Genomic DNA, 20,482 nt, shown 5'->3' with positions numbered 1-20,482 from the left:
AGAGAGAGAGAGAGAGAGAGAGAGAGAGAGAGAGAGAGAGAGAGAGAATTAAAGGTTGGAGACATTTTTACATGTTGTACTATGCTTTATATTTTCCATGCAAGAAACAATTAATATTTTTATATTGGCCCTAAGGACTAAAGGAGTGTAGATGCACTTGAGTTGTTTATTTATGTGTACTTTCTAAAAAAAATGAATGTTTTATTAATTTTAAAATAGCATGTGTGTGTGTGTGTGTGTTTGTATGTGTGTGTGTGTGAGAGAGAGAGAGAGAGAGAGTGAGAGAGAGTGAGTGTGTGATTTTGGGGAAAGTGTGTGTGTATCTGAGGGTGAGAAAACTATTTTAGTTTTGAGAATAGAAAAAGTGTGTGTGGGTGTGTGTGTGTGTGTGTGTGGTTGTTGTTGTTGTTGTTGTGTGTGTGTGTGAGTATAAGAAACGTAGGGTTTTTTTGGTTGAGAGATCATTGCAACGCGATCTTATGTACACATCAGAATGTGGCTATCGCAAGCTACATGCTTAGAGACATTTTAAAAGGTTGTACTATGTGTGTGTGTGTTTGTATGTGTGTGTGTGTGTGTGAGAGAGAGAGAGAGAGAGAGAGAGAGAGTGAGTGTGTGATTTTGGGAAAATAGTGTGTGTATCTGAGGGCGAGAAAACTATTTTAGCTTTGACAATAGAAAAAGTGTGTGTGTGTGTGTGTGTGTGTGTGTGTGTGTGAGTATAAGAAACGTAGGGTTTTTTTGTGTGTCTTAACTTTTTTTTATTTCGTGGGAGGATTTTTGTGCATGAACTTTGTATAGTACTTTGTGCCATATGTTTTGTATAGTAGGTTTATAAGAATCCAAGTTGCACTTACACCTAGGGAGAGTGGTTTAGTAAGAGAAACTCTCAAACACTATCACATAGAAAGAAAAAGGAGGTACTTATGTATCTTTAATTAAACACACGTACACACACAAAGAGAGAGAGCCCAAATGACTGTTCCAAACATCCATGTACAAACACAATGTAATCGCATTAGTATATTTGACACACATTGACGCATATAGTATTCATACTTCTACTTACTTATATAATTGTATGTATGATTGACAGATGGATGAGGTGACTTGCATTTTTTTTAGCACATAAGAAGCACTCTTTCCTTTGAGGAAAGGGTGAATTTGGTTGCAGAGTTTGAGCGTCATTATTTCCATAGTGCCTAAGTTAATCTGGGCCATGGCTGGTTTGTGCTATTAATTGGAATAATGTTTTCCAAATTACTATACGATTAGATTCAGATAAATTAGAAGAAAATATTGTGCTCATGATTTGTCACGTAGGCTGTAACGCCTGTGACCGACGGCAGACCGGATGGCCATGTCCGGGGTTCAGTGGGAGAGGACGCCCATGCGGAGTCATGGGCGGCCAGGCTAGTGTGGACGGCAGGCCACACACTATATAGCCTGGGGGATGAGGGGCAATCCTCATTCTTCCTCTATGGCTGGGTGGTGAGCCAGAGGCCGTCCCCTCTTGTGGTAATGCCCGTAGCGGCGTTACGGGAATGTAACACTAATCCTCATTCTTCCTCTATGGCTGGGTGGTGAGCCAGAGGCCGTCCCCTCTTGTGGTAATGCCCGTAGCGGCGTTACGGGAATGTAACACTAATCCTCATTCTTCCTCTATGGCTGGGTGGTGAGCCAGAGGCCGTCCCCTCTTGTGGTAATGCCCGTAGCGGCATTACGGGAATGTAACATGATTATTCCAAAAAGCCTAGGCTTGATTGATCGTTATTATGAAATAGACTATAATGTGCATAGATAGTGATAGAGACCAAGCAGGACAAGTATTTGATGAGGTTATTAAATGTATCCCAAAGCATAAGCTCCTTCGAAAATAAATATGATTGTGTTTTTATTTAGTGACCATTTGTTCTAGATTGTATAAGTATTTTTAATTCTTTCTCTCTATCTCCAAGTATAAAAAAAATCATGATTGTTATTAATATATAACTTGATTATGTTTCATGCAGAGACATGTCATTAAATATCTTGAAGTTGACCTATGACAATAACAAATTGTTGGATACGATCTTCTTTGAGGAGACGCCACAATCGGGCTCTTTTGGATATCACTATAGCCCAAAATGGAAAGTTCTTGGCTTCGACAGGTGGGATGATATTAATCCTCGATATATTTATATAGTCTTGGACCCTTATAGGCTAGATTACAATCTCAAGCTTCTCTTAATCAAAGAGGCATTGGGATTATTAGATGGTTTTTACATTGTGGGTAGTAGATGTAGCAGCTCTGAGGAAAAGTGCTTCATTTTTAGGGAAATATTGAAGTGCATTCCGTTGAAAAAGTTGGTAAAGATAATGTAATAAGATTTAAGTTTGTTGATGGGTGGGTCTTCTCTCTCTCTCTCTCTCTCTCTCTCTCTCTCTCTCTCTCTCCCTTCTGTATGTTTGATTGTCTGTCACTCATTCTCTCTCTCTCTCTCTCTCTCTCTCTCTCTCTCTCTCTCTCTTCTGTATGTTTGATTGTCTGTCACTCATTCTCTCTCTCTCTCTCTCTCTCTCTCTCTCTCTCTCACACACACACACACACACACACACACACACACACACACAAACACACAAACACACCCACATGAAATATACCAATAGTTATTCTTGCTTCTTATTTTGTATTTGGTGTGAAATATAGTTAGGAGAGGGTGATAAAAATAGAGAGATCATAAGTTTGTTATTTTTTTGTGCCCTTGTATGTGATTGTGTAGAAGCAAGCACAAGGACGATTGAATCAAAGTTGGTGCTTTCGAGTATAGTTCTCTCTTCAACTTGAGGTTAGTTCTTTTTATGTTGTCACTGTCTCTCTGAATTTTTGTGTTGAAAAGGGATGCATAGAGTAAGGGTTAGCGAGAGAGAGAGAGAGAGAGAGAGAGAGAGAGAGAGAGAGAGAGAGAGAGAGAGAGGATTGTGTACATCAAGATACTTTTTTTTTCTCTTTCTATCTTATGAGTGTTTTGTTGTTGATAATTTGTATTACAAATGTTAGTATAATATTGATATGCTAGAAAACTTTCATTTTTAGACTTCTACCTTTGAGACTGTATAGAATATATAGAATATACAAACTATAGAAGCCTTGGAGAATATATGCATGTAGTAGTCTTATGTTAACTGATAAACATTCTTAAAAAAGCAAAAAACTTTTCATAGATAATTAATTGTATCATTGTGTACTTCTTTCTGTTGCGGTACATATGTAGGTTACTAGGATTAGGTATATGTTGGCAAAGGTACATAGAGATAATTGTAGAGCTTTAAGATATTAATTTTGGATTTCAGCAAATGGAGATTCAAAATGATAACAACCGCTCCAAAGTTGTAGTGGCTGTGGATGATTCTTTAAATAAAGAAGTAGCTTTGTCTACGCTGCCTGAGTTGATGAATGTTCGAGCTGCAAAACACCTTGATTGGTCAAGGTCTCCATCTTGACAAACAAGCTCTAAACATCTACAAACTATTGCAGATATATGCGAGCGCACTGAGAAATTTTCAGTTGCTTGCAAGGAGTACTTAGATGCCCTTTGGGATGAGATTCATGGAAGTGGTAGCCAAAGGGGAGATACGTTAAGAGATGACTTGACTCATCATCTCCATCATGTCCATGACAATAGTGGTTGCATGGAGGCAAACCAACTAGACATGATTTCTTTCATGGAGAACATGAATGTTGAAATTGGGGAATGTCTACGTGGATGTAATGGGCAATGCAAAGAACACGTAGATTCTCTAAAAGATCAAGTGCGTACATTAGGCTTGGAGATATTGAGTCTAAAGATATATGTTAATAAACTCAATGCAATTATAAAAAAGATGTGCCATGATTTAGAAACCAGGGTAGTTGTCTAGAGACTTTGTAAGACGAATGATGTTTTTTGATCAAGGGACAAATTGTGTTGCAACTTTTAGATTTTGCTCTCCACTTTGGTGATATATATGAAATTTCTATTTTCTCAAATTTAATACTGTTCTCTTCTATTTTGTTCTCGGCTCTTATTTTCCGTCTCTCAACATGTTTCAACTCTGCCTCTCTTTATCTCACTCTCTCTCTCTCTCTCTCTCTCTCTCTCTCTCTCTCTCTCTATATATATATATATATATATATATATATATATATATATATATATATATCTCATTGCCAATCTATGCCATTGTCTCTCTCTATGTCTATCTCAAGTGTTGTGTTGTTTTTTGAAGTTAAGAAAAATAGTATTTGTTATTTTGTGTTTCGAAGGAGATTGAAGATGGTTAGGAGCTGTACATACTTAAGTTCGAACCAAGTTCATCGGCTTCACATTTTGGATGCAACACACATGACTCGCCGCCGCGTAAATGGTCACGGACAAGGGCTTGCATTCGAAAACAAAATGTTGCTAATCTTACGGATTGCTTTAACCTAGGTGGAATTAAAACATTTGGAAGGGTTGAAAATGAGGAGCATAGAGAACTCCATGGCGGAATCCACTTGGATTCAAGTGACAGAGCAATTCTCAATGCTACGGTTCTTCAAGAACCTATCAATCAACATCACAATGCTCAGACACATAGGGATATGGCGCGAGGCCATTTGATTTAAATAAGCTACCTATGGATGATAATTTTCATTCTATAACGTTTGTTGTTGGTGATGTGAAAGATATCAAATCTGAATGCCACTCTATAAGGCGGGTGTTTTCTTTGCCTCGGAATGTTAAGCACCTAGCAACTATGGTGGTATATTCTGGAGATTGTACTCTTTACTCATTTAGGAGCCCTTTCTCAGAAGTGCCATTTTTGTGGTGCAATAATTTAGAAGTGTGAGGCGTCAAGAAAGCTTGGAGAATATGTGGGCAAACACTCTTGTGGAAGTGGGAAGGTCTCTTTACTACCATTGGAAAATCCACCTCCTTCATTGGTGGAGTTGTTACGTGGTAATGATAATGCAAGCAAGGAATACAGAAAGAATATACGCTCTTATAATAATGCATTGGCATTCGTTTCACTGGGTGCTCACTTGGATAGTCAGTTCACTAGGGGGGGAGGAGGAGTATTCAATTTTCGAATCCATGGCACCACCTATCATCGTGTTGGTTCTATCATACCTGATGAAACATGAGATGCGGCTCCTCGATTTGCTCAGCTTTATGTGTATGATACAGAGCATGAATTAGAGAATAGACTTCATGGGATGCCCTTTAAATCATATCATTATTGAAAGGTTGCAAACAATGATGTATGGACATAATCCATACGCCCGTGCACTTCGTTCAATGAGAGAAATGTTGTTGTCAAGTCCACATGTAGATTTGAGAATGGTCATTCACTGAAGCGTGATCAACCTCAAGGCAATACTTGGTCCCTATAGGAAGTGAGGTAGCAGCTATCATGCCGAGTCAAGGAGATGATTTTCATGTGGGGCGGCATAGAGACATTCAAATAATGTCATGCACAGGTGCTATAAAAAAAATATCTAACTTGCATCGCTCATATATGCCTTTATTATATATTCTATTTCCTCGAGGAGAGGATGGTTGGCATGTTGGAATTCCACTTAATGGTAGGAATAGAGAAGGCTCAAATGAGGAGACAAAGACCATAACTCAATGACAATATTATGCATATAGACTACAGATTAGGGAAGATACAAAAATGCATGTCTTCTACGCGGTGGTCGTCTTTTGCAATAGTACATTGTTGATGCATATAGTAGCATGGAAGAATCTAGATACCAGGGTCTTGCATATGTGGTAAATTTAAGCGATGGGGTTAATAGTCTCGCAGGCATTGTTGGTAGACGATTGTACTAAGATTTAATGGCTATTGTTAGGAAGATGGGTAAACCTGACCTATTTACTTGCAATCCCAAGTGGGACGAAATAACCAATGCTTTATTGTCAGGTCAGGTTACCCAAGATGGACCCGACTTGACTGCACGGGTCTTTTATGAGAAGCATAAGGATATGATGCACTTATTGGTGAAAAAATCAATATTTGGAAGGGTATTGGGATTTGTTTTTGTTATTGAATTTCAAAAAAGAGGCTTGCCACATATATTATTGATATTGGAAAGTGGAAGTAAACTGATTGAGATCCCTCACTATGATATGTTGGTATGTGCTGGACTTCCTGACAAGGTGATGTTTCCAAAGTTGCACAGTATAATTAGTCATTGTAATGTCCATGGACCATGTGGTGAGCTAAATATGCACTCTCCTTGCATGGTTAACGGAAGTTGCAAACATCGGTATCCTCGAAATTTTTGTGAGACTACTATCGTTGATGACAATGGGTATCCAACTTACATGCGACAATGGGTATCCAACTTACATGCGACAAGACGATGGTGGTTTCATCCAGGTAAAGGATCATAGGGTGGATAGTTGATGGGTTATTCCATATAACCCTTTTCTCTCTTTGAGGTACAAAGCCCATATTAACATAGAAGTATGCTTTACCATTACAGTTGTAAAGTATTTGTATAAGTATGTATACAAAGGACATGATAGAGCTACTATAGAACTACACGAAAGAAATGGGGTTATTGATGAGGTTAGTCAATATCTAGATGCACTGTACATTTCAGCGTCAGAGGCATGCTGGTGCATATATCAATATGATTTGGATGATGAAAAGCCTGATATACAAAGGTTACATGTTCATCTCCCGATACACAATAATGTGATTTTCAATGACGAGGATGACTTGCGTGATGTAATTAGTTGACAGAAACCAAAGAACATGTCTCACTGAATGGTTCAAAGCCAATCAATTGTATGCGGATGCAAATAGCTTACTATATGTTGATTTCCCTTCTTGTAAGTGGGTGTGGAATTCGGCTCTTCACTCATGGACTAAAAGGAAAAGGGAAAATATGATCGGACGTATGTATAATGTTAGTCCGAGTGCAGGTGAGCAATATTACTTACGCATGCTACACACAGTGTGCAAAGGGTGTAAATCTTTTGAGGACTTGCGAACAGTGAATGGACATTTGTATCCATGTTTTAAGGCTTCATGTGAAGCCAAAGGGATGCTGGAGAGTGATGAGGAGTGGTATATGTGTCTCTAAGAAGCTACAATTCAGAATAGAGGATTGCAGCTGCGTCCAATTGTTTGTCATTATAATGGTTTTTTGTGAGCCTATATACCCTGGATAGCTTTGGGACAAAATCTCCATCAAACTTTCAGAATATTTTTTTCATTCCCAGTAGAGAGGGTGTATCGATGTTGGTGTTTGTCATTCTATAGCAAAGAATCAGGCTTTGTTGCACATGCAAGATCTCTTACAACAATATGGAAAGCGGTTAGCTGATTTTGAAGGGTTGCTGTTAAAACCCTAGATCTCTCTAGATATTTGTTATGCATAAACATGCATAAATCAGGCATAAACTCAACCACCCAACCACCCCCGAGGCCAAGGGATGCACACATGAATTATAAATGAAATACATCATACCTCTACCTTGATGTCCCATACCATCAAGAGGTATAACTCCAATCCAATAGCATGTAGCTATAGTGTGAAATGGTAGGTGAGTAGATATGGAACTCTACACAAGAGACCATAGCATAAGCCTCCAAGCCCCCAAGCCTCCCTTGAGTGTGCCCCATGCCCCTATTATATAGGAGGGCCCTCAAGTGACTCTTGACTCTCCATTTCCCATGTGTGACCCTTGGATGCCTAACCCTAACCTTAACCCTTAAGGTTAGTCCTAACCCATGGTCCAAGCTTGTTCCCATGCTCCCATGCAGCCTAATGTGGGTTAGCCTCCTAGTATATGCACACATTATGTGCATATAACAGTTGCCTATTCCAGATAGATCAAGTGTTGCCACTGTCAACAATGGTTTGCTGATGGAAGAGATGATGTTTGATTCTGTTCAGCAGGTTGATTTGTTTGTTTCCATGGAAGAGACTCTTAATAGTTGTCAATCAAGAGCGTTTGATACTATTCTTAAAGCTGCTTCTTTGAACCAGGATGGTGTTTTTTTCCTTGATGGACCAGGTGGATCAGGTAAAACCTATCTTTACAATGCCTTGCTATCTCGATTGCGTAGAGAGAAACAAGTTGCCTTGGCATGTGCATCATCTGGAATAGCTGCATTGTTACTCTCAAATGGTCGTATAGCTCACTCACGTTTCAAAATCCCATTGGTGCTCAATGCTTCTAGCACATGTGGAATCAAAGCTAAAAGCGCATTGGCTGAGGTGTTGAAGCTTGCAAGGTTAATCATTTGGGAGGACGAGGCCCCAATGATGTATCGGCATGCATATGAAGCACTAGACAGGACATTGAAAGACATTATGTAAAATGATACAGTGTTTGGTGAAAAAGTTATGCTCTTTAGCAATGATTTCAGGCACATCTTACCGGTTGTGCCAAAGGGATCGCGCGAGGATATTGTTGATGCAACGTTATGCTGGTCACATATTTGGAGATATATGAGTGTTTTAAAGCTCACCCAAAATATGCGAGTTAGACAGAGTGCTTATAATGGTATAGAACATGAGTTTGTCAAATGGACATTACAAATTGGAGAGATGGCACTATAGGTCAGCCAAACAATGAAGGCAGAGTGGTAATTCCACCACAAATGTTGATCCATGGCAACTCTATTTTGAGTTTGGTAGAATGGGTATACAAAGATCTTCAGAGAGTGGATGATTATGCATGCTTCTTCAAAGACCGTGCTATTCTTGCACCACGAAATCTAGAGGTTGATGAGATCAATGAACTAGCCTTGAGTTCATTGCCCGGTCTTGAAAGAGAATACCTCAGTGCAGATTCTGTTGTTTCTTGCGAGAATGATGCAATATTATATCCAATTAAGTTTCTGAACAGTTTGAACTTAGGTGGTGGTTACTCTTCTCACTGCTTACTTCTAAAGATTAATGCCCCTATCATGGTGCTCCACAATTTGGACCCTCAACGGGGACTTTGTAATGGTACCAGATTGATATGCAAGCAATTTAACTCAAAGGTGATAGAAGCACAAATCATTACAGGTGCAAACGTTGGAGACAAAGTCTTTATTCCTAAGATAACATTTATGCCAACTATGCTTCAATTGCCTTTTGACATGAGAAGGAGACAATTTCCTATCAAGTTAGCTTTTGGTATGTCAATAAATAAGTCCCAAAAGGAAAAACATTGAGTGTATTGGGACTTTAACTGGCCACATAAGTATTCACACATGGACAACTATACATTGCTATGTCACGTGTTAGATAATCCGATGCAGTGAAAGTGTGTGTAAAGCATATTGTGGAATATGAAAGCGGCATAGAAGGTTCAAATGAAGTCTTCACAACCAATGTTGTCTACAAGGAGGTTTTGCAAATGGCATGCTGAAGAATGTAAATGTAAATGGTAGCTTACAAATGTTAGAGACTACATTTATACATATCTTTATACAATGAAGTAAGCATTTGAATGGGGAATGTTTGCAAAGATGTGCCATGTGCAGTCTTTGTTTGCTTCTGGATTGCTTTTATATACAGTGACATTATATTATCCCTTGCTTGGCTCAAGGTATTGAGCACACACACACACACACACACACACATATATGTATGTATGTATGTATGTATATATATATATATATATATATATATATATATATATATATATATATATATATATATATATATATATATATAGAGAGAGAGAGAGAGAGAGAGAGAGAGAGAGAGAGAGAGAGAGAGAGAGAGAGAGTTATATATATTGCTTAAGATGGATGTGGCAAGGAGATCATTTTCGTTCATCTATAATGATGGACAAAATATTGAAGGTAATTTTTTTGGACGTTTTCTATAATACATGTATTATTGTTTTCCAAGATCTATTTAATATTCATGGCTAAATTGTAGACCCTCGATTTTGGGAAGGACAAGCAACATCATCTCTAATTATCGAACTATTAGAGAGCACTGGTGTTTTACGATATATATATATATATATATAGAAACTTCCTTTTTATGTAGCTTCTGTATTTTATTTGATTAATTTATATTTTTATTGAAACATTCTTTTTGCAACAGGGAATATCTTTATTTTATAGAACCTAGATTATTGTTGGGTTTGTATGGTCGAGACACTTACAATGAGAGCTTTGGGCTCCTAGGAATTTACAATCTAAGATTGCGGATCAGCTTCATGTACGTGTAATGTTTGTGGACTATGAAAAGCCTAATAAGTTAGATTTTTGGTGCAGACACTGGACAATACAGAATTTTTTGATTTGCTGTTTACAAGCCTATTCAAACACCGTTCGCCTTAAATATTGATCCACCAAATGAGTTTTGTAAGGTTCTTTCCTTATCCTTCTTTTTTTGAAAATTATATCTTCAATGCTAATGTTTTTATCTTGCATTTATTTTGCCAAATGGAGATGAGGGGTATAGGCTTCCAAGGAGAGATAATCCAGTTGTCCAAAGATTGTTTTGAAGCCATGTTCAGGTGTGTTAAGATTGTCACCATTTTATTGGGTTGTAATGCTAGATGTATTTTTATATAGAAAGGAAGGGTGACTTTACACATATTTCTTTTGCCTGTAACTACATGCAAAGTGCTACCTTGAAAAAGTTATCTTTTTTAATGGTGTGTCTAGCTCCTACCCATCGGAGACGGGTCGTGACACTAGCATGTATAAAGCCTGATCCACTTGATTCTAGGCCTTTTAAAAGTCCGATACAATTGCTGCTAGTTGAGAAACTTAAACAAGCCAAGCTAAAACATTTCTAGAGGCACAACAACCCCCTTTGACGTGATCTGCTATTGCCATCCACATTCATACCAAAATCACTTGAACATAATATAAATAATTCCACTCTACACTAAACAATATGTGTGGATTCTCCTTTTATATGTCTTTTTGTATGGTGGATCAACCCTTGTGTTTGTCGTATAGTGTTTAGTTTTCTCTTTATATTTTCTTATTCATATTCTTTCAATAACAATACCAATGCCACCATTGTGAAACATGTCTTCCCATCAAATCATTACATTTTAAGTTTTGTTTGGTCCAGACACATGCACACATGCGTGCTTGCATACGCACGTGCACCCGCGCGCGCACACACACACACACACACACACATTTTATACAATCATCATAAGGTAAAAGATTACACTCCCACCTCAATGCAAACACCTCTCTTAATAAAGAAACCATAGTTTATAGATTAGCCTCCACAAAACATCCCATTAGCCAAAAATATAAAGTAACCAAAAAAATATGCATAAAACTAGGGTAAATCTAATAGCAATTTCTATGAGAGTTATAAATTGTATATGCTATGCTAAAGTGATTTAGAAACCTTATTGCATGTAATAGATGTGGATGAGAGAGAGAGAGAGAGAGAGAGAGAGAGAGAGAATTATTTTCCACAAATCTTCTAGTTACCACACACTTTTGGACTTATACCATTGGTAGCCTCCATTTTTTATTTGGTATGACCATCAAATTTTACAAGGGAAAAAACATTTACATTGTGCATGTCCTAATTCTAGGCCTAGAATTTGGAACACGGAGAAAAAGTATACACCTTGGAACATTCTTTATGGCATGAAAAATATAAATGATGGAGCATGGAGAAAAGTATGTGCCTTGGAAGATTCTTTACTACATGGTCTATAGTAAGAAAATTAAAAAAGGTACTCTAAAGCTACTAGTAAGGGCACGTGCCTAGTTGTTGAGGTGTGGGCTAGATGTATGTCTTCGCAAAATTTGAGTGAAACACATTTAAGATAAGAGCATTGATGCATTAAACCCTTTGATGGGACAATAATTCACTTCTCAAACATGGAGGTATCAAGCTTAGGCATGTGATTTTGGCACAAAGTTTCCTTTGATCTAGAAAGGTGCCTTCTCATTGATTGAATGTTGAGTTGTTTATAAAAACTCGTACTTGGGCTATTGAAGCCAAAAAATTGCAAGGGCCAAGCATTCCATTCACAAATGTTCTATGTTTCTAAAAAATAAAAAAATATAGTATTAAAGAGGTTTTAGGGATAATTTAGTATTAAAGTCTACTTTATGTTCCTACATCCTAAGTTCCATGGACTCTCATGAAATGTGGTTAGGGAGGGGATTTAACTCTAACGAATGTCCTTATATCCTATAAATTTACTTCCATAGACTCTAAAAAACTATATTGCTCAACTATAGCCTCAGTAATGCAAGGTCAGCTTGAATTGAGGTAGGGACTGTTTAAATTTGGAAATCCCATTTTAAATTGAAATATTTCACTATCTACTGAATAACTGGATGAAAGGATGAAGAAAATGCAAACCAATTCCCCTCTGACCTATACCAAGACGAATTGATATAACTTACTATATATGGTTACTTAAACACACGAAACCTTCATCTTCTAAAAATACAAGAGAACATACAAAATTCAAAGGCTTTAATGCAACACAATTTCAAATTTAAGGATTTTGAACAATCTACTTTCAAATTTGCAGGTTACACTACACCAAGGCTAGAGAATCCATGAGATGGACAAGGCACCCTTGTAGGTCTCATCATATGAAATGGGGGTGAACATACTAAGGCACATATAAGATGGACACCCTTGTAGGTCTCATCATATGAAATGGGGGTGAACATACTAAGGGCCATTACAGACCTGTTGCCCCCCCTCCCCCCCATTTCAAGTTGATGGCCCACATTTTCACGTGAATCTCCCTAACCCATTTATGATGATGGATGTAGAGTTTATCTTGCTTTTCCCCGCCCAGATGAGAGGATGCATTGAAGCCAGAGCCTCCCGAGTCCTCATATAAGTGACAAAAAGCGAAACGTTGAAGGCAATATGTGTGACTCAAAAGTATATTATGATCCTCCTGAGGAAGAGTCCTCATCTAAGTGACAAAATGTGATATGTTGAAGGCAATATGTGCGACTCAAAAGTATATTATGAAGAACGATAGTGACTGAGTGTTAAAGTAAGCACGAGATTGAGGTATAAACTCATGTGTGAGGGATATCTCCCCATTGTTTTGATCATGGTCATCCTTGTGGGGGTGGGTGGGTTTGTCTACATTGTTGCTCTTGACAAATTTCTCCAAGATCCAAGGTAGAGAGGCAAGTCATTCAGCTCATGTGGGCGGCATGGGGGCCCTAAGGTGGGTAGGATATTCAGATGAAATTAAAAAAAAAAACTGCAGAAAATTTTACACTTCATTTTCTCCACCCAGTCGTTTCCGGAGCTGCTGCCTGTGTGGTGCGCCCATCATCTCTCTCTTACACACAGCTTTCTGCAGTCGCGCCGTGCAAACCCTAGCCCTAACTCTCACCTTTTTCTCCCTGTTCTCCCCCCGCCATGGTCATCTTCTACAGCTCCAGAGAGCACCACACCTTCACCTTCACCTTCCCATCGCGCGAATCGTCGCCCTCTGCTCCATGCTCTCCATCGCCATCACCCGCTTCTTGCCCTACAGGGGCTTCTCCCACTACATCCCTTCTACAGGTGCAGCGCCAAATGAGTCTACTAATAGCAGAGCGGCTGCCGCAGGCGGAGTTTCCCTCTGCGTCTGCTTTCGATCACAGCGTGCAGATGCTGCAGCCGGGCACCACAGTGAGGGCGGCCTCTATAGGCGATTTGGGCTTCAAAACCCTAAATTTAGAGGACCGCAGAGAAGTTGAAGCGACCTACCAGCAGCAGCAGAGGGATGTTGAGAAGGCGGGCAAGGCGGGGAGGGTTTTCAGGTTGAAGGTGGGAAACGCCTCTGTGAAACGCCTGTTGAGTGGCGCCTTCGCGGGCACTGTGTCGAGGACGGCCGTGGCGCCGCTGGAGACGATTCGCACGCACCTCATGGTGGGGAGCGGGGGGCACACAGTTGTGGACGTTTTCCAGCATATCATGCACACCGAGGGCTGGCAGGGCCTCTTCCGTGGCAATGGCGTCAACGTCATTCGAGTAGCCCCTAGCAAAGCCATTGAGGTTAGTGAGTTGGATGTTTTTCGAATTAATTGCACATAATCTGCATCATTAATCAGGAAATCTCCGGAGGGGACGAGTTAGAGACGAATCCACTCTGCAAGTTGCTGGGAGCCCAGCTGCAGGTTGGGTGCCTCGGTGCCCATTCTGCGACGTCCCGCCCGTTGGGAGCACACCTTAATGAATGCACTCTGAGGTAAAATTATTCTGCAGTTGCGGCATCTGCACTGTTGCAGAATGCACACTGCACAGCAATTGGTTTTGGGAGGCCGAAGGGCAGAAGATTGCAAGCAATGTCGATGATGAGTATGAGGATAGGTTAGGATAAGGTCACAAGGATGATGGCTCAATTGGCACAACATAGCCTGACGGAAACACAGAACGGGGAGTCAGCTGTTGCTTGCGAACTAGTCCATTTCTGAAAATTTTGCAGACCTATGGGCCTTACCCTTTTACGTTGATTACACAATGCTCAGTTCTCGGCAACAGATCACTTTTTGCAGTTATTGTGGCTTTTGAATGTGGATCGGCTCTAGAAATGGATGGCAAAACCTTGCCAAGGCTGGGCCGCCTCCACGGTCTGGAATTATGTAGAAAGACCTTCATGTTCAGGCTGTTCAGAGCAGCGATGGTAGAAAAGGATACCATTTTCTACCTTACATGATTGTCTTTTTGGGAACAGCATATCCAATACTACAGGCTTAATGCAGAGCTAGGAGAGCATGCCCCCAACGCGATCCCCCCCCCCCCCCCCACACACACACCCCGCTTCCCCCTTTCCCCTTAAAACCAGCCCGATAAGACGTCACCCATTGGTCATGTGGGCTCTTTCCAACTGCTGGTCTGTAACCAGCCTGGAACACAGGAGGAAGGGTTCTATTCATATGATCGTGAAGGTGGGTTTTTTAAACTGGTAAGGAGGGGGACAATTTCTGCTTGGCATGGGTATCAAACTAGTTTTTGCCTTTGTGGTACTCTTTGAAATAAGCTAATCCATGCAAGAAGGTTAGCATTCACTAGAGTATGTTCCATACACTCTGGCATTTGTTGAATGTCTTCTTTAAAGTGGCAAACAAACTAGTGTTGTTGTGATTGTCTTGCAGCTTTTTGCCTATGATACTGTAAAGAAGTTGCTTGATAGAACTTCGTTGGTTCCTTCTCACATTCCAATACCTACTTCTTCTATTGCGGGTGCAATGGCAGGAGTGTCCTCAACTCTTTGCACCTATCCTCTCGAACTATTGAAGACTCGGCTAACCATTCAAGTGAGCACATGAACCATAAAACCACCCTGTTTAAGAAAACCAGGGCATGAGCTTTATTTGCTAACACACCTTTTTTCCTTGGTTTCAATGTAGCGAGGTGTGTATAAAAACCTCTTTGATGCATTCCTGAAGATCTGTCAAGAAGAAGGTCCAAGGGAACTGTATAGGGGTCTAACCCCAAGCTTGATTGGTGTGGTACCATATGCTGCAACAAACTACTTCACTTATGACTTTTTAAGGAAACTATACAAGAGAATAACCAAGCATGAACGAGTAGGAAACCTGCCTACGCTTCTTATTGGTTCAGCCGCAGGAGCATTTGCAAGTGCCTCCACATTCCCCTTGGAAGTAGCAAGAAAGCAAATGCAAGTTGGTGCACTTACAGGGCGACCTGCATATGACAATCTCCTTCATGCACTCTCTAGTTTATTGGAGCAGCAAGGGCCTGCTGGTTTGTACAGAGGGCTTGGGGCAAGCTGCATCAAGCTAATCCCAGCTGCCGGAATATCCTTCATGTGCTACGAAGCATGTAAAAGGGTTCTCATTGAGGAAGAAACTAGATGAAGCACCTAGTCTGGAGGTTTTCTCATCAATAGCAACTGTCTACATACAGTTTAAGAGAACCAGAGACAGTGACTGCGTGCTTGCAAAGACGGTTTTATTTTATGGAATACAGGTGCCAACAGTAATCCCGTGTTCGTAAGTACTCCTCCTCTTTGACAAGTGAACTGAAAAGGATTGCTTTTGCATACTAGGTTTTGGCAGGGCTTCCTTTCTTATGGCTCTACAGAGTGTGAGGAATCAGCTGGTACTCGGCGGTTTTAGCTATGCATCTGGTCTTGTCAATGCAATTTCATTTGCTATTGCAGGCTTCCTTGCTGTTCCCAATAAGTTTGTTTTTCATTGTGTATCCAATAAAATGCGGTTCCTGTTGTAATTGGAAGTACGTTGTACAGTTCTATTGCCAGTGGCAGCTTACAAACAGAGTGCGTGGAGGAGAGGAGAGGAGAGGGGAGGGGGAGGGGGAGGACTATGTATTAGCTTTTAGGGGAACAGAGATGACAGTGATGGAAATTTTGGTACTTTCTAAGGGATTGTATGAGAGATGCCCACCATATCATGTATCTGGCGCATCCATCTTGTAAGGAATTCTTGTGAGGTAAAGCTTCACAGGTAGGGAAGATTGCAGTTGCTTTTTTAAAATTTTGTAATTGTCTATGGTGTAAGAAAACTTTCATCCCTTTTTTTTGGGGAATGAAGTTCATGTGGAGCTTATTTTAGATTATGAGCATAACATTTTACAACCTTAGCTTTATTGTAAGACTTTGTATTTTGCAGTTGTGAAACTGGTGGTCCTGGTAAATGCATGGCTGCATCTGGAAGGATGTAATCATGTCTTGTACTTGAAGAGTACTTGTATTAGCAGTTGATAATAGCAAATTCTTTGTGCTGCATTTGAATTTACATGCAATTGGGGGTAGGGCATCATGTTGATTGAAAAGGGAAGGGGTAGCTGTGTCAATGTAAACGTTGCCTATGGTTGGAATGTTGTTTTTAAGGTCATTTGAAAGGTGTGATTTAAGAGGATGCAAATGTAATGGATGTATGATGATGGGAGTCATGTGACTGTTGGCTGGTTGGTTATTAAATTCACCTTCCTGTAGTCGTGCATGTTACAGAATAAGCAAGCACCTCCTCTTCTGATTTTTCAATCCAGAGGTGCTATCTTTCTCATGCTTCGGCTTGGGTGAGAGAGAGAGAGAGAGAGAGAGAGAGAGAGAGACCCAATTTTTGAAATTAGAGCTTAATCAAAGTCACGGCCTTGCTCGAAGGTCTTGGTGATCCATCTCCATCACAGAGCAATCAAAGCACATGAAAGTAGGTGTTCAGCAATATAAAAAATGGTGGCCTTCTACTCTGGCACTTCAATAAGAGGCCAAACTACAGCCTAATTACTATGCCAATCAAAGTGGAAGTGGCTAGGATCGAAATAGCCCGTCAACAGGAAATGGTGAAAAGACTATAATCATCATCAATAGAAGCAATACAAAGCTTGCCATCCCAAAAGCAGCTTGAAGCATTGGGTAACAAGAAAGCCTACCTATTTATGCCTAATTGATTTGTCGCTAGGTCGAATCATCAAGAGCAGGAGCAATGTGCTGGTCTCAAGCCCAATGACCTTGCAAAAGTACCACGAAGACAAATAGAATGTAAACCTTGGAAGTGAACAAAGCAAACTCAGTAGGTAGAGAAGCCTCTCATGGAACAATTGAAATTTGTTACCACACAATTCAAGCCTGTAACCCAACACACTCCAACATGTGTATCCTATATTTTTATAAGCAGTTGCCATCATTGAGGCAGCTCTTGAAGTTGTTAATCTGCAATCTGATCAATGTGCCATAGCATGCAAAGAAAAACAAAGAAGATAAAATGTTAATTTTAACAATAGTCTATTTAGAAAAGCAGCACTTTTGTGGCTTTTGGAGACTTTGTGAAAATATCTTCTCTTTAAATATATTATCTTAAACAATTTTCTACTAGGAGAATTTTTTTAATACATGGTTTTAGTTGGAAAAGAAATATCAATCGTCACTGTCATCATTTATACACACTTTTATCAGAAAAATCTAATTTTTAAACGTCGCTTCAAAAATATCTTAACTATTATTTTTTAAAGTACAAAAAGAATGCTGGTTATTGGCATGTACCTTCTATCAACTAAATATACACATTTTTATAAATGTCTCCTTGAAGAGGCTATTACAACGTTTTTAAACTATTTTTAGTAACTTTGAAGACTAAATTTTTACTAGATATAAACTTTTACTATAGGTGGATACATGCTAACCACTTTAAGTAGTTTCATAAAGTTGATTTGCCTTTCTTTTAAAGTTTATAAATCAATCTAAGCCACTTTTGTAAGCTGAGATTGATTTATAAATTTTAATGAAATAGAAACCTCCTCACTCAAGGATTCTCTCAATGCACATGAGTGTTGAAGATGATGAAGACTCTTTAGAAAAGAAAAGAAAAAAAAGATGAAGCTCTATGAAACAAATCTAACCTCCATAAAGACAAGGTGTATGTCTTTTATATAATAATAAAAAATAGACGCATGTATTAACATGTGAATGGGGGTGTGTTCATTTATTAATGCCCATGGCCTTCTTTCTCATTGTAATCATACATGTATTTGAATAAACTAGTTCTTCCTCTTCTTCTTTGTGTGCGCTTCTCTTTCTCATGCTTCTTCTTGTGTAATGATGTGTAATTATGTAAAAAAGACAGAGAGGAACCAGAATTTCCAATAGTCATTGTATATATAGTAAAGATTTATTACACACAGTGCTTGATTTTTGATCTTGAATTTTTAAGCGATTAAGTTAAAAGAAATGAAAGACATCATTTATGAATTTGAAAAATTTTCCAAGTTTTTATAAGCACTAAATGAGAACTTTGGACAATTTCAAAAAGAAGTAAGCTCCAAGGAATTTTAGGTTTCCTTTCCATTTCTTTAAAATTTCTTTTGAAATGCAAACACCAAATGTTTTGGATCGAAAAGGTTTTGAAATCAAAATAGAAACATGAATTCATTGTGCACAAATTATATTAATTGTATCCTTTGTCAACCAAGTCAAAGGGTTCAAAGCTCATCTTCAACAAATCGAATGTCCAAGCATGGCCAAAGGCAAAGATGAAGATCAAGATGCCAAAGCTCCATGTGGGAAGATACACCTCCTCACTCAAAGGCCATCTCAATGAGGATATGAATGTTCCTCAAACAAAGAGATAATCAAGACTCTTCTAAAAAAACCCAAAAAACTAGCTCCCAAGGTATGAAACAAATCTGACCTCTGCAATGCCAAGGTCTAGACCATATTTAAAAATGCAAAAATGTAAGGTCATATTAGCAAAGTTTTCATTAGTGGGTTGGGGGCGGGGGGTGTGAAATGTTTTAATACACACTTTGCCTAAGGTTGGATTGTCAAATGTAATAGTTTTTAAGGCCATTTGAATAGTGGTGAGTGATATAAAGAATTCAAGTGTTATGGATGTAATGACATGTGAATGGGTGTGTTATTAAATTAGGAAAATGAATGCTCAAAAAGGTGTTGTAAAAAATCAGCCCATATTGGCTGAAAATTAGCTTAAATTTTAGCCCAGAAATTAGCCTATTAATGAGGCAATTATGAATGATGTAGTGGATAAGGAAAGGGCAACCATATAGGTGTCCAAGAGTATGTCAAAATGGTTGGTGTGTAGACATTGCAAGATAACAAATTAGCTATTCCTTTACTACATAGCAAGACACATGTAGGTTCTCATCATGCATCTTATTCTTTTGTGGATCATGCTCTCCTTGCCAGTATATGCAATGAGGATGAACATGTTTCCTCTAGGAAAATGATCATTGGATGCAAGCCATGCAGGATGAGTATGACTCAATCCTCAAAAATGACACTTGGTATTTAGCGTATTTGCCTTACGGTAAAAAGGCCACTGGTACAAAGTGGGTTTATAAACTAAAGTGTAAAGCTGATAGTAGCGTTGATCGCTCTACAAGGTAAGATTTGTTGCAAAGTGTTACCTTCAAGAGAAGGGCATATATTATGATGAGACCTTTACACCCACATCTCATATGACTACGAGCAAGTGTATTATTGCATTGATAGCACATCATGGTTGGAATGTACATTAATTGGATATCCAGACACTCTCTTAAATGGTGACTTTCATGAGGAGGTTTATGTGTCTCAGCCTCATGGTTTTGTTGAGAAGGGGTGGAAATCTAAAAGCTTTATTTGACCTTAAGCAGGCTCCCAAAGCATGGTATGGGATGCATACTTGGTTGCAAATGTTTTTTGCAATAGTCTAACTAACAGTACTCTCTATGTAAAGAGGAGTAAAGATTGTTGTTTGGTCATTGTTTTATACATTGATGGCATGCTATTCACAAGCCCTAATGAGGAGAAGATTTCATCCTTCAAGGCTTGCATTATTATTAGGGCATATAGTTTATACAGCGTGATGATGGTATTGTGATGTTGCAATCAAAGTATATATACAGAGGGTGCTTACACGGTTTGATCTTAAAGACAATAATCTTGTTGCTAAACTAGTAGAGACAAGTACTAGGATGTAGGCAAAGTATTTGATGCATCCTTTTATTACTAGGATGTTGGGTGCTTCATCTATCTATTGAATATAAGGCTAAACATTCACTTTTAGGGTCTCC

The 20,482-nt window shown here is 39.1% G+C and overlaps 1 protein-coding gene across 1 annotated transcript; it reads left to right on the top strand.

The window, feature by feature from the left end:
• The first annotated feature begins 13,212 nt into the window (after positions 1-13,212).
• Positions 13,213-16,111, top strand: LOC147615163 (adenine nucleotide transporter BT1, chloroplastic/mitochondrial-like). Its single transcript, XM_086779169.1, has 3 exons — positions 13,213-13,981; positions 15,082-15,243; positions 15,337-16,111. The coding sequence occupies exons 1-3, from the start codon at positions 13,361-13,363 to the stop codon at positions 15,805-15,807; spliced, it is 1,254 nt and encodes a 417-aa protein (XP_086635295.1). The 5' UTR covers positions 13,213-13,360; the 3' UTR covers positions 15,808-16,111.
• The last annotated feature ends 4,371 nt before the right edge of the window (positions 16,112-20,482 follow it).

The sequence above is a fragment of the Cibotium barometz genome, chromosome 40 (assembly GCF_041138505.1).
Source record: "Cibotium barometz isolate CiBa-2024 chromosome 40, ASM4113850v1, whole genome shotgun sequence".
Classification (NCBI taxonomy): Eukaryota; Viridiplantae; Streptophyta; class Polypodiopsida; order Cyatheales; family Cibotiaceae; genus Cibotium; species Cibotium barometz.
The sequence above is the reverse complement of the archived record's forward strand: the minus strand, read 5'-3'. Positions and strand labels throughout refer to the sequence as shown.